At 38.6% G+C, this 15,261-nt stretch overlaps 1 protein-coding gene across 1 annotated transcript in view; it reads left to right on the top strand.

Moving 5' to 3' along the window:
- Nucleotides 1–15,261, top strand: part of FIG4 (FIG4 phosphoinositide 5-phosphatase) — a 186,153-nt gene that overhangs the window by 102,478 nt on the left and 68,414 nt on the right. The window contains exons 17-20 of the mRNA XM_007940808.2: nt 6,838–6,896; nt 8,665–8,812; nt 10,866–10,949; nt 13,833–14,028. Of these exons, the coding sequence (XP_007938999.1) occupies nt 6,838–6,896; nt 8,665–8,812; nt 10,866–10,949; nt 13,833–14,028 (487 nt within the window). The remainder of the gene's footprint in view (nt 1–6,837; nt 6,897–8,664; nt 8,813–10,865; nt 10,950–13,832; nt 14,029–15,261) is intronic.

The raw sequence follows: 15,261 nt of genomic DNA, 5'->3' as shown, positions 1-15,261 counted from the left end.
GTTGACCCTCCACTTTACCAAGCATGATATCCTTCTCCAGGGAATGGTCCTTTCTGACAGCATGACCAAAGTAGGTCAAATGAAGTCTGGCCAGTCTCGCTTCCAAGGAGCATTCCAGCTGCACTTCTTCCAGGACAGATTTGTTAGTTCTTTTAACAGTCCATGGTACTTTCAGTATTCTTCGCCAGCACCACAACTCAAAAGCATCTACTCTTCTTCAGTCTTCTTTATTCATTGGGCAGCTCTCACATGCTTATGAGGCAATTGAAAATACCATGGCTTGGGTTAGGCACATCTTAGTCTTCAAAGAGACATCTTTGTTCTTCAGCACTTTAAAGAGGTCTTTTGCAGCAGGTTTGCCCAGTGCAGTACATCTTTTGATGTCTTGACTGCTGCTTCCATTGGTGTTGATTGTGGAACCAAGTAATATGAAATCTTTGATAACTTCAGTCTTTTCTCCATTTATTGTGATGCTGTTTCTTGGCCCAGTTGTGAGGATTTTTGTTTTCTTTATGTTGAGATGTAATCCATACTGCAGACTGTAGTCTTTAATCTTCATCAGTAAGTGCTTCAAGTCATCCTCACTTTCAGCAAGCAAAGTTATGTCATCCACATATCGCAGGCTGCTAATGAATCTTCCTCCAATCCTTATGCCATATTCTTCTTCGTATAGTCCAGCTTCTCAGATTATTTGTTCAGCATACATGTTGAGTAAGTATGGTGAAAGGATACACCACTGACACATTCCCTTCCTTGTTTTAAACCATGTAGTATCCCCTTGTTCTAGACCTCCTGGTCTAGGTACAGGTTCCTCACAAGCACAATTAAGTGTTCTGTATTTGTCAAATTTGTTTTTATAAGGACATATTATTGAAATAACCATCTTAGTTCTTGAGCTTACTCTCGCTGTCAGTGAATCACTGCTGGCTTTTTCCATTATATTTAATAATAATAAATGATTGCTTATGTGAGTTTTTGCTGAGAAAACATTTAGTACTCATTATGTTTATTTGGTAAGAGAGGAGCATAAATACCTATACTTAGCTTTGGTAATGACAGTTGACTGTAGGGAAATGTGGTTGATTTTTTGGTATTTTACATCACTTTAATGTATTGCAGTGCAAAAACGGCAAGGAGGCCACATGTTCTGACCTCCTCTAATCTCACAAGAGGAAGACAGCAGTAACCCAAGGCCTATTACTGCAAGGCCAAACATGCTGCCTCCCTCCAGCCCTTTCACCAACCGTTCCTCCCAAAGCACCCACCGCCTCTCCTGGGTTCGATAATTCACTGCAGTGGCCACACAGAACTCACAGATTATGGGGTTTATTAGGGAAGCACCAGGCTACAACTCAAGTTCAGGAAGAATGCTCAGTCTCTCTCCCGGCCCACCGTCCCTCAGCCAAAAGTCTCTCATAGTCTCTTTCCCAGCAGTGCTGGTCCCTCGGTGTCTCACTCAGCGATGCGTGTCTCTTGTATCTCTTGCCCAGCAGCACGTGTCTCTTTCAGGGGTGCGTGTCTCTTTCGACAGCACGTCTTCCTCAACCAGCAGTCAGAGAGAGTTCTGCCTCCAGGAGGCCTCCTTTTGAGCCCGGCAGGGTGGTCAAACTAGCCAATCACAGCATCAGAACTCTAAGCACCTGAGAGAGAGTGGGCACCTCCCAGAACATTGTTTTGTGCCTCGCCCAACAGAAATATTCCAGGTGGACACCTTCAGCAATCAGGAGCTCCTCACTTGCTCATAGAAAATCCCACCTTGGAGTTTACAAAGACTTATGGGTAGAAAAGCCACACAAAGTAATTTACTACACTGCATGCAGGCATTAAGGTACAACTCAGGAACAACCAAAGCCCAATTATTACTATAGAAATTAACTGTATGTTAGCAACTTAAATTAAACTGCTTGGTTATTTTGAGCTCCATAACTGAAACAGGCAGTTATGGAGCTCCATACAAGGAAGCTGGTGTTACATCCCCATTTTCTAGACAAGAAAACTGAGGTACAGAGAGAATGTGTCTTGACTAAGATTAATCAGCTAGTTAGATGGTTCCGCAAGGATCAGTTTCAAGCCTTCCACTGAAAATGTATATTTTGAAGTTTTATCCAAGTAGTTAATTTGACTCATTCAGTTGTTTCAGTTGCTTGTTTTTACTTTTTTCTCCAGTGTGTCAAAATTCCGAAAATTGTTTTATGGTATCACTAACTGATATTGCTCACAAACAGTACTTATAAATACTGTAAGCTCAATTTCTGTGTTGTGTTTTGGACTTTCTAGGGTCACCTGTGTGTGTAGGTTATTTTGATAACTGTTAAATTTATACTATTATTTTTATTCTCAAATGAATAGTTGAATCAGAGGCAGTAACTAGATGAGAACATAGGACTTGGGGTCAGGTAGAGGTGAGTTAGGATCTCTGCACTTATGGGACTTTATACTTGTTACTTAACCTCTCAAAGCCCCATTTGCTCAGGTGCAAAGTGGGGATGACTACACCCATGTCAGAGGATCAGTGTGAGATTAAATGTGAAAATACAGCACTGGGTCTGACACAAAATAAAGACCACACTGCCTGCTACTTAATAGCTGGTGACCTTGAGCAAATCAGATAACTGATCTAACTCACAGTGTCCACATCGGTAGAATGGGAATAGTATCTAACTATTTTAGTATTTTCTGAAAATCGAATGAGATGATGCATATAAAGCACTTAGCATATGGTAAGTCCAATCGATATTAGTGCTGTTATTATTCTTTGAGGAGATTACATTCCCTAGTTGTGTCCTTCATTAAAAATTCTAGACATGGCCCTAAAATCTGGAAACTTAGATAATATTATTTAATCATTTAATGGAATATCAATAAACCCTGTATTATGTATTTGCCTGTATTCCCAGATGTGGTGGCCACCTGTATTTTATACTGTGTTTACCAATGATTTACCCTGAAACAATATTTTTATTGAATAATAAAGGAAAAGGAAATAAACCTAGCTCTGCCTAGAGTTCGTGCACATGAGGCTTTCTTGAGATAACTATTTCTGTTGCTCAAAATCCTGCATGTATTGATCTGCTCAAAACCACTAATTGAAGCTTAGATCTGAATTAGGGCACTGTGTCACCCATCATTTAATATGTCATTATTGAATCTGTGTTTACAATGTCACCAAGTGTTTTTAGACATTAAGCATTAATTATTTTATTGACTCAGAGTTGGAAGGTTTCCTGATCCTGTTCACTGCCTGATACAAGCATTTCTTAGTCTCCCAGGTAGAGGGCATCTGGCAACTGCTTGGCAAACCCTGGTTCATCAACTGGGAAGTTGCCTGGTTGAGGAGACAGTTGTTTTTGGACAGTTCACTAACATAGCTCTTGCCATATTTTGCTGAAACGTAGTTCTCTATTAATTAGCCTACTAATCCTAAGTTTGGACCACTGAGACCTTAGGAACATTATTTCCTCATCCTCATGATAGTCTTTTAAATATTTAAAGACAACTTGCGTCTTCAAAATTTCTTCTTCTCTGAGCTAACCAGCCCCAATTTCTTCAGCATAATTTTTTGACCTGGTCTCAAATCACTAGTGCCAGATTGTATCTTAATTCTTTTTTTCCCATATAGGGAGTTCTAAGTCAAAACACTTTCTTTATAGTGTTTACTTTTTTCTAAGCAAACTAAATATGTAAGCAACATTCTGTAGGAAATTCTTCATATACTAGCTCATACGTTTTCTACTTTCATCCTCTGCCAAGGTTAAACCAAAAACCAGTTGCCGTCAAGTTGACTCTGACTCATAAACTGAAGGGTTTAAATGGCTGATGTTCAGAAATAGATTGCCAGACCTTTTTTCTGAGGTACCTCTAAACCCACTGCCATCGAATTGGTTCTGACTCATAGTGACCCACATTGGGTTTCCAAGGCTTTACAGAAGTAGATTGCCTCATCTTCCTCCTTCAGAGTGGCTGGCAGGTTTGAACCACTCCCCTTCTGGTTAGCAAAAAAATGTCTCACCAACTAAAGATGGATTCAAACTTGCGACCTTTTGATTAGCAGCTGAGCCCATCCAGAGGCATCTTGGAAGAAAGGCCTGGCAGTCTACTTCTGAAAAATCAGCCAGTGAAAGCTCCATGGAGCACAGCTCTGCACTGATACACACGGGATTTGCTGTGTGTTGCAGTCAGCTTGATGCCAGCTGCCAAGCTAAGGTCATCACAAAATGACCTTACACTCATGCACGCAGGCACACACCTCTCTTAAACAATTAATCCAAATCTCTTTAATTACCTCAACCTGACAGTCTGATTCACCTATCAGAAAAGAAAATGATATGGCTTGTTCTGATGAATATATGTGAATTCCTAGAATTTCCCAGTCATCTTTTTGGATTACAGACAGCACATCTCTATGTAATACTTGATTGTGTTACCTTGCTGGGATTGACATCACACTCATTGAAGTACAGTTTTTGGAATCTTTCCTCCTTTCACTTTAGAGCATCGAGACTGCATCTGCCCATTTGCAGTGTAATTTTCATCTTCACTATTCCTTAAAAGATTATTGATCTCAACTGTGCCACCAGGACACTTGAATGAGATACTCTGGGTGGCTAATCAGTGTTATGTTGCTATTTTAATAGACAGGGAGTTATAGTATCTCTTAGACAGCTTTTTGAGTGTTCTTAGAACGGCTCTACTGCTTCCGTCCATCTCTTGGGCTGTGTTTCTTTCTTATCTTGTGTTTTTCCTCTTTCCAGTCATGGCTGGTGAATATAGAAACAGTACCGCAATGAAGTAGCTCACCTTTCATGATCATTGTTTCCTACAATGTGTTTCTAGCACCTAGAACAGTATCTGCACATAATAGGTACTTGATAAATGCTGAGTGACAGAACAAATTCTCTGCAAGCAGCAGACCTTTCCCTTCCCTGTTCTTTTCCTACTCTGTGACGTCATCTGAGAGCTTGTCGTAAGTGCAGTATCTCGAGCCACACCTACTGAGTCAGAATCTACCTTTGTACAGGATCCCTGGGTGGTTTGTACATGCTTGGAATTTTGAGAAGCATTGCTCTAAAGCATAACTAGTCTAAAGCAGAACTTTCGGAGCCTTTGCTGTTATCATAGCACTGTTCTCCCCTGTACAATTCTTTAGGCTCCATGCTCCTTTTTCCATCATCTGCTCACCATCTCTAGCATAGACCCTTTCTAAATCCAAGCTCATTGGAGAGTTCTCCATGTTGCTGGTTTCACTTAAGTACTCCCTTATTTCTTCATCATTGGAATTGTTCACGAGTATAGTATCACTATTTATTTGTAGAAGTGTTTATTTCTAGAAAGATTTCTGTTTATATTAAATTTTCTTTTTAGCATTTTTGTCCATGGGTTCTTTTTTCTGAATCTTTTGAAAAATTTGTTTAAAATTTTGAAACACCATTTCTGTCATTTCCCTTCCTAGCTGTCATGAGCTTTGATGTAGCATTACCTCTTGAATATCCATTTCATTAGAATTTTATTTAGAATTAAATTCATTGATCAGAGAGAAGGCACTTCACCATTCTTTCAGATTGTCTGCTCTTAGGTGAGTCTTTTAGTAGAAATCCAGATGGTTGAAATTCCCTACCCTTACTCTGGCCTATATAATCAAATGGTAAGTATTTATAGTCAAAAGTTGGCAGAAATGATTTTGTTTTCTTAAGGAGCTCTGGTGGCAAAATGGGTAAGCACTCAGCAACTGACTGAAGAGTTGACAGTATGAACCCACCAGCAGCTCTGCAGGAGAAAAGATGTGGCAGTCTGCTCCCATAAAACTGGAAACTCTATGGGGCAATACTGCTTTGTCCATAGGGTCGCTGTGAATCACAATTGACTTCTGGCACACAACAATAGGGACTTGGGTCAAAGTCCCTCTGCCCACCTGGTAGCATAGTAACTACGACACTGGGGAGAAGTGAACAACAACGCACAGAGGCTGGCTTGTTGTTGTTATGTGCCGTCGAGTCGGACTGTACTCATAGCGACCCCTCCTTGGGTTTCCAAGGTGGTATTACTACAGAAGTAGATTGCCCAACCTTCCTTCCAAGGAGTGGCTGGTGGGTTTGAACCACCAGCTTTCTGGTTAGCAGTCAAGAGCCTTAGGCACTATGCTACCAGAGCTCCCGAGCCTGGCTTAGTACATCCAAATCTTGTTTTGACTAAAAGTAAGTAACATCAAAACTATTTTGACTCTGACGTGTATGTTCACGACATTTTTTAAAATCTGTGATATAATTGAAACAAGAAAGGGATTGGGAAGGGAATTAACATGTTAAAGACCTGCTCTGTGCCTAAAGTTTTACAAACAGGTTTCAAAAATAATAACTGCAGAAGGGAGCAGTATCTTACTATAGAGGAGCTCTGGTAGCATAGTGCCTAAGGCACTTGACTGCTAACCAGAAGCCTGGCGGTTCAAACCCACCAACCACTCCTCGGAGAGAAGATGAGGCAATCTACTTCCGTAGTGATACCACCTCAGAAACCCAAGGAGGGGTTGCTATGAGTCAGGTCTGACTTGACGGCACATAACAACAACAACAGTGTTACTATAGATCATGTTGTTAAGTTACCTTCCAGTCGATTCCAACTCATGGAGACCCCATGTGCACAGGGTAGTTCTGTTCCTAGAGTACTCAAGGTGTGACCTTTCAGAAGCACATCGCCAGGCCTGTTTCCTGAGGAGCCTCTGGGAGGGTTTTAATTGCCAGCCTTTTGGCTAGCAGGTCGAGCACTTAACCGTTTGTGCCACAGTGAATTGTAGAAAACCATCATTTACATTCTGTTCTCTTATCGTTTTCTTTTTCTAAATAGTTACACTTACTGGTGGACACCAGAGGTCATAAAATACTTACCATTGCCCTATGATGAAGGTAGGTACGCTTGTTTCACTTTTAGTTTTTACACCAACATATTTTGGAATTAGACCTAAATAAGTTTGAAGCATTAAATACTTTGCATAGAATATTTTATAGAAATGAATGTCAATTCAGTGTTCTTACTGCTATTTTGACAGATCAGGGGTTGCAGTATCTCTTAGATAGGTTCTTAAGGAACAAAGATTGTATTATATTTCTTGTTTATCTAACCAGGCCAATACCTTGTATTATGTCTTATAATTATTTGGTGTGTCCCTCACATGTTTAGCAGGTGAGGAATGATATATTAGTTCATCATTGTAAAAGAGATCTTAATACTGATTTGTTTCAGGTATTTTTCAGAAATAGGGAGGAAATGAGAGCCCATTCCCAAAGAGAAATAAAAGCTTTCTTTCTATATCCAGTCAGTAAAAAAAAAAAAAAAAAAAGGTAAAGATGTATGTATAGAAATACATTTTGGTTACTAAAGTTTAAATTAAATTTTACTTACTTGTTAGAAAACAGGAAGATTTTTCTATTAAAAGAATACCTGCAAATGTACAATGTATTAGAATAATGTTTCCAAATTTAGTAATTGCCTCCTAGCCCTAACTGTGTTACTGATTCCCTTGACCACGGGCAGGCCAGTGTTTCCATTGTAAAGGGCACTGACTAAGATCTACTGCCAGCTTGGGATACTGTGGTTGAGGAAGACTTCATTTAGCTATGATCTTACTATCCCACCTTTGGGTGGTGAAGGCCATTAAAGGAAGATTGCAGATGTTTTTTAATTCTTAGTGAATTATTAATTTGTTTTAGAAAAGTATTTGTAACTTTGAAACTCTGAGTACAATCATAACCCACGTTTCCAAGCAGATTTGGTTGCTCTGGGAGAAGAGAAGGCTTTAACAGTCTAACATTAGACAGTAACAAAATTTTAAAAACTATATAAAGTAAAACTTAGTAAAATAGCTCCATGATTTTTATCTATAAGGCAGTGGGTATTTATTCAAGAGCACAAAGAAATATAAGGAGCTGAGTAATTTGACTTCTAAAATAACCTCTCTTGGGAAAAAAAATGTACAACCAAATTCAAAATCATAAAAAAGACCAGACTTACTGATCTGATAGAGGCTGGTGGAACACCCAAGACTGCAACCCTTAGATTCCTTTCAAACCTGGAGCTTAACCCACCCTTGGTGATCAACTTTCAGCCAAAAATTAGAAAGGCCTGTTGGGTGAACACTAACCTCAAGGAGAAATGTACTCCTCAGTACAGTCAACCAGAGCAGAGCAAAAAGGTAGCATTTGCCCAGAAACAAAGCTGACAGCAGAAAGGGAAAGGAAAGAAGGGTGAATAGAAACAAGGTACGTAGGGAGAAAGTAGGAATAGTGCTATTACTTGAGGGGATTGCAACCAATATCATGAAACAAAATGTGTATAAATTGTTGAATGGAAGACCAGTTTGCTCTGTAAACTTCCACCCAAATCATAACAAAAAGTTCAATTAAATATATAATATCCCTGCCTCTACTCTGGACTTCAGAGGCCTCCTACCTCATTAGAGCTTGTCACACTCAGCTTTGCACTATATTTTCTGTGCATGAGTCTCACCTTCCTTCCTAGTGTGTAAGTGCCCGAGAGGCAGAGGCTAAACCTTGTTCATGCTGCATCCTCCACAGAGCTTAACACAGAGCTCTGAATACAGTTGGTATTATCTAAATGTTTGCTACAGGTGTCATCTAAAGACTTTAAGAGTTACAGGCAGTGTCTCTCTCTTAGTTATCTGTGCTGCGAATTTAAAGAAGTTGATAGTGAAGAAATACCACAAACATGAAGAAGAGATCGATATCCACAATGAGTTCTTTCGGCCTTATGAATTGAGTAGTTTTGATGATACCTTTTGCTTGGCTATGACAAGTTCAGCACGGTATGTTGTGAGTACTCTGATCCTGTCATTTGGGAACTATTGTTTTCCTAGTTTATATAGATGTCTTCCTTTACCAGAGATCTGTTCTGTCAAGTGGTTTTTCAGCCTCTCTTGGAATAACTCCTAGGGGAATCTACTGCTTCAAGAGGCAGCTGCTTCTGTTGTTAGACAGAGAAGTTTATTTCTCCCATTTCAGAAGTCACAGTCAGCCTCCCATTGGTCCTAGTTTGCCATTTGGAACAAACTCGTTTTTAGAAATTGAGAGCTAACACAAATTAGTGGGAAAAACATAGTCTTTGCTACTAGAAAGTCATGGTATCTTAGATCAGCTGCTGCCTAACTGTGACCTTGAGCCAATTATCCAAGCTTTCTGAACGTTATTATCTTCATCTCTCAATATGGATGTATGTGTATGTCTGTATATATGTGTGTGTGCCTAATGTAATACCTGGCACAGGTAAATGATTAGTAAATGATATGTTTCGCTGCTAATCAAAAGGTGGATTTTCAAGTCCACCAGGAGGTGCCTGGCGGTTACTTTGTGCATAAAACTAAACAGCCATTGAAAACCCTGTGAAGCACGGTTCTGCTCTTACACACGTGGAGTCCACTTGATGGCAAGGGTTTATTTTATATTACTATTTTTATTAAGCTCAGGACAGATCTAGTTCCTCTTCTACATGGGAGCCCACCAAATGTTTGTGGAAACAGTACCAGTTTTTTTCAGGATGACTGTCCTTCATTGCTTCCTCCATATTCCTCCATAGCTCATGAGACATTTCCAGACCCTTCCCATTGTGGTCTGTCACCTTTGGATGTACTTCATTTTTCTGTGTCCCTTTTAGAACTTGGTGGGACGTTTTAGAAAAAATGATGGATTCAGAATGAAAAAAATGGGCTAAACAAAGCACTTTTTCATTATTATATTTTATATTATAATTGGAAATTTTATATTTTGCCTTTTCTTCTAATGTACTATATGTATACTTAAACTTAATATAGGAACTTATTCCATGGTTTTGAAGTCACGCTACGTTTGACTCAGTTGCAGTTGATCAGAAAAAGTTTGAAACTTTTACTTGGTTGATTTACAATTAAATCTGTTAAAGTTTAGCAGTTTTAACTGTGAGATCTTTGTCATCTCTGGTGTTTTTCAACTCAGCAAAGGATGAAGGACATTATACAAGTTACATGTATATACAGATAAATATATTCAAAAAGAAAGAAAAATTAAATCAATTACATTTTATAAGCATTTTCAAACTGTTAAGCATTTTGAGCCTGACTCAAGACTGCTTTCCTTTCCTTTGAAAATGTAATATTCAGCTGTGCACTTGGAACAGCATCATTGCTTTATGAGCTTCTGGGTCTTATCAGCATAAATCAGGGAACTGTTGCCTTTTTGCCATCTATTGAGGAGTTTACTCTAGCTTCAGCACTAGTAGTAAGGTAGCCCTTGAATAATGAGAAAGTAGCTGTAGCTTATCTCAGTAAGTGGTAAATTAAAACAGTTTCTCTTTAATGTGTTCCAACAGTGTCTTAATGAATGGTCCTCAGCATAATGAGGTCGATGTTGATACTTCAATTCATACCACTGTGGTTTTGATCATTATGTCAGTCTTCTTAGGTGGTATAGCTTAAAAACTGTCCATAAAAATGAACAGCTTAGTGTTTTGCCACTGGTTTTTATTAGTTTAATTTTATCTGACAACTAATTGTGATGTATAACCAGTTGGTATGCATTTTAGTGATAAATTCAGGTAACAACACTGTTGTAGTATATAAAATCTTAAATTCAACACTATTGGGCCCTGTAGAATTCTTAGAGAATTCACGGTGAAGACTGTTAACATTAAAGTTACCTAGCACCATTAGTTCATGAGGTTTTTATGGCCCCAATCACCTGAAGGTCCTCTGATCACTTGGCTCAGAATGTTTGTAGCTCTGAGGGTTAAGAAGGAATATTCTAAGGGTGTGAATTGAGTGGAAGCCAGTGTCATCTACATGGACAACAATTCAAATGGAGTTTCTGTTTCTACCCCCTTTGTTCCAGTGACTTTATGCCGAAGACTGTTGGCATTGATCCAAGTCCATTTACTGTGCGTAAACCTGATGAGACTGGAAAATCAGTATTGGGGTAAGATTTGCATATAAAATGAGATTTTTACATATTCATATAAAATAATAGCACTTTAATATAATTTCCACCGAAAACTAGTAACATCAAGTCGCGTAGTTTGGGGCACAGTCTACTTATTTTATCTATTCAGGTAGTTTATTTATAGCACTGAAATCATGAAAGTATTCAACATTGAAGGTAGAATTTATGAAAATTTCAGCAATACAGTGCATTTTATTATTTTAAATTATAAATATAACAAACACATGGCATAAAGGCAGGTAGCAGATAGTATGTGTTATGTCCTATAAATAAATCAGCTTCCTGTATTTCCTATAATGTGAATTACTTAAGTGAAAATTTATAGTCATTGTATTTATTTTTGTTGGCAAGAAACATAAAAGCATATGTGCTTATATAAAGATTTTCCATGTATTATTGTAAGACTATTTTGCATGTGACAGTCATTATATTTTATCCAGTATTATGAGGAAGAAGGCAAACCATACCTGTGTCTTTGTGCTTAAAAACTGGACTGAAACATGTCATGTTTTAGCATAAGAATCTCTGTCATCTCCACTGACCTGCCTACTTCCAGTGATAAGATTTCTTTTAGACTCTAAACAGAGACCCTAGTCAAGCTGTAAATAAGGAGTTTGAATTGCATTTGGGAGTGTCTTTGCAATCCTAATCGAATTCCACCCCTGTGTAGTTTATACAATGGGATCTATATTAATATTTTCTAGATAAACTAGTTTTGTGGCTTACATATGTGATCTTTAGATAGCTGCATGTTAAACCCTGGACTAGATGCTGAGACAAATTTTAAAAAAGGAAAGTCCCAAGAAGTTTGGAATTCAAGGGGTTCAAATAAATGAATGATCAGTATATCAGAGCTCAGGTGGTATAGCGCCTAAGGCATTTGACTGCTAACCATAGGCTGGCATTTCAAACCCACCAACCACTCCTTGGAAGGAAGACTGGGCAATCTACTTCCATAGTGATACTGCCTCAGAATCCTAAGGAGGGGTTGCTATGAGTCGGATCCGACTCGACAACAGTGAGTTTGGTTTATATTAGTATATAACACAGTAATGCCATCAGCTTTAATTTTTAGTAACAGAGGGTCAGAAACTAATTTGTTTTCTGTAACATCCAACTCAAGGTCGAGTACTATTGCGTTTTCCTTTTCTAGAATGTTTCAGAATATTATGGTATTTTTAGTCCCAGATAGAGAATTTTTAAAAATAAAGGTAAAATATTAATATTTCTTCACAAAAGCCAAAAGTATGACTATAAAATATTTTTTGAATTAAGAAACCATATTCTCTGGATAGCACCTGACTACCATTACTGAACATTTTGATCAAAGATGCTGTGGAACAATCCTGATCAAAAGGGAGGAAATGCAGAACAGAATTTAAAATTTTCATGGAATATAGGTTTTTTTTGAGGCTGGATGAACCTCCAAAACTATTACACTGAGATCATCTTTAAACCTTATACAAAAATATTCCCTGAAGTCTTCTTTAAACCAAACATTAACTTGGCTTAATTAATAAGGAATGAAGCTCTTTGGTGGCTGGTGGTTCAAACCCACCAGCCACTCAGAAGGAAGACTGGGCAATCTACTTCCATAGAGGTACTGACTCGGAAACCCAAGGAGGGGTCGCTATGAGTTGGATCCAAACTTGAGAGGCAGTGAGTGAGTGAGTGTGAGAATTAATAAGGAATGTCTGCTTTGAACATTGTGCTCTTTTAAAGATCTATATGGGATCAAACTGGTAATAGCAACTTAAAAGGTTAGATAGGATGCTTAGGGGGCAATGAGTGTATGTTAATGGGAGGCAAACAACTCAGGAAAAAAGGATGAGAATGGTTGCACAACTTGAATGTAATCAATGTAACTGAAGTATGCATGTCGAAATTATTGACTTGGTAGATATTCTGCTGTGCATATTTTTAACGACAACAAAAAATTATTTGTTGACACTAAGATAAAAGTGAATACTTTTATAAGTGCATTTTCTTTTCTGTCTTTTCCCATCCATTCCCTGCTATATAATAGGGAGTCATTCACAAATACAGTTATTTACTAGTGACACAATAAATAAAAAATGTAGTCTGTATTCATCAGTTGCTCATTATTTTGGTACAGATAATCATCTGAGACCCTTCAAGTGATAAAAACTCTCAGGAAAGATGGAATATATATGGATTTGGCTGTTGACTATTTCTCAAAGGATATACAAGTTATAGATAATTTTACTAATATCTCAAACATATAGATCTTCTGTTACTGTACCATAAATTTTGAAAATACTCATTTTATTTACCAAAGTAAGGCACTGTAGCCAAATGATAAGAAGACTTTCATGCACTGTGCAAGTATGTTCTGTATATTTTCTGAATTCATAACAGGACTTAAATTCACATAAGGTCAGTACATGTACATGGTGATGTATTAAGCTTTTCCCTTAAGCAAAAAACCCAGAAACTAGCTTTTCATGTTTTCTTTTCTTTTTTTTTTTTTTTTAATTGTGATTTGGGTGAAAGTTTACAGAGTAAATTCACTTTCCATATAGCAGTTCACGTACACTCTGTCTCATGACATTGACTACAATTTCCCACAATGCAACAGCTCCCCTCTTACTTCCTCCCCATAGTTACCTCTTCCCTGTGTCCTTCCATCCATGCACTTCTGCCCCTGAGCTGTCTCCCTGTGCATACACAGCCCTTCTATTCTCCCATGATTGTTCTCTCCAAGGAGTGTATCTACCTAGTGTAAATTCACATTTTCTTATGCTTCACTAAGACTCAGGCTTTGGGACAGAGGAATACACAGTGAGTGTTGAGGGTTCAGTTTAAAGTTGCTTCACATTCCTATTTATCTTTTTAAAGAAACAAAAGCAATAGAGAAGAAGCTGTGTTACAGCGGAAAACAGCAGCCAGTGCCCCGCCACCCCCTAGCGAGGAGGCTGTGTCCAGCAGCTCTGAGGATGACTCTGGGACCGACCGGGAAGATGAAGGCTCAGTATCTCAGCGCTCCACGCCGGTGAAGATGACTGACACGGGAGACAGTGCCAAAGTGATCGAGGTATGGGAGGAGGGGAGCTTGTGCAGTCCAGCACGCGGTTCCGGAGATAGTCCTTAAGATTCTATTTTCAGACAGGCTGAGAGCAAGAAAATGCCGCGTTATCTGAGTCACACAGCATTTTGATGTGTGGGGTTTGAGGCACTGCATGGGATGAATACAGTTACCATAGATATTATTGAAAATGGTTTCATTTTGAAATTAAATTGGAGTTTTTGCATCCATGTATAATATTGAATTTCTTATCACTTTTAAGAGAATCTTGCCTCTCTCTGAGCAGCCTGTCCTTTTGAGGTGCTGTTCATTTATTCCCTTGCTTACACATTGTGGGAATGCAGAGTTTGGGCCTCACTGTCTTTGAATAACCCCTGGGGGAAGTTCATCCTATTCAATTTGACATACTAATGTATAAAGAGAAAACAAAAGGAAGTAAACAACAGAAGAACAAATCTAGCCTTGGGAAAATTTGGTGTATAGAAATAGCTAAGTCATTTAGAAGTAGATATGGCAAATAAAATGTAGTAATATAATAACTAAATATATTATACCAGGAGTTGGCAAACTAGGACCTTGGGCCAAATCCAGCCTGCTGCCTGTTTTTTTAAAAAAATGAAGTTTTATTGGAATGCAGCCATGTCTATTTGTTTACATATTATATGTGGCTGATTTTACACTATAACAGCATAGTTGAGTAGTTGCAATAGAGACAGTATGGCCCCAAAAGCCTAATATTTGTTATATGGCCTTTTATAGAAAAAGTTTGCCAATTGCTGTACTATACAAAAGCAGTTAATATTATATATATATATATAAAACTCAGAAATAAGCTATTTTTAGTGGAAATGGAAGGAGCTCAGGTGATGTGGTGCCTAAGGCATTTGACTGCTAACCAGAAGGTTGGCAGTTCAAACCCAAGCCACTCCACAGAAGGGAGATGGGGCAATCTCCTTCCATAAAGATTTACCATCTCAGAAACCCAAAGGAGTTGTCATGGGTCGGAATCAACTCAATGGCAGTTGTTCTGGTTAGCTAGTGCCGCTGACAAGAATATATACCACAAATGGGATGATCCTAACAAGCAGGAGTTTATTCTTACAATTTGGAGGCTTTAAGTCCAAGTTCAAAGTGCCAGGCTCTGGGGGCTGGGTGAAAGCCCCTCAACCTTGGGGTCCAGCTCTGCCGCCTGCTCCTGGCCCACTGGAGCTAGAGGCGTTTCTTCACTCAGACAGCTGCTGG

The sequence above is a fragment of the Orycteropus afer genome, unplaced genomic scaffold (assembly GCF_000298275.1).
Source record: "Orycteropus afer afer isolate SDZICR_OR568_19922 unplaced genomic scaffold, OryAfe1.0 scaffold00072, whole genome shotgun sequence".
Taxonomy (NCBI): domain Eukaryota; kingdom Metazoa; phylum Chordata; class Mammalia; order Tubulidentata; family Orycteropodidae; genus Orycteropus; species Orycteropus afer.
This window is presented reverse-complemented; position numbering and strand designations above follow the sequence as displayed.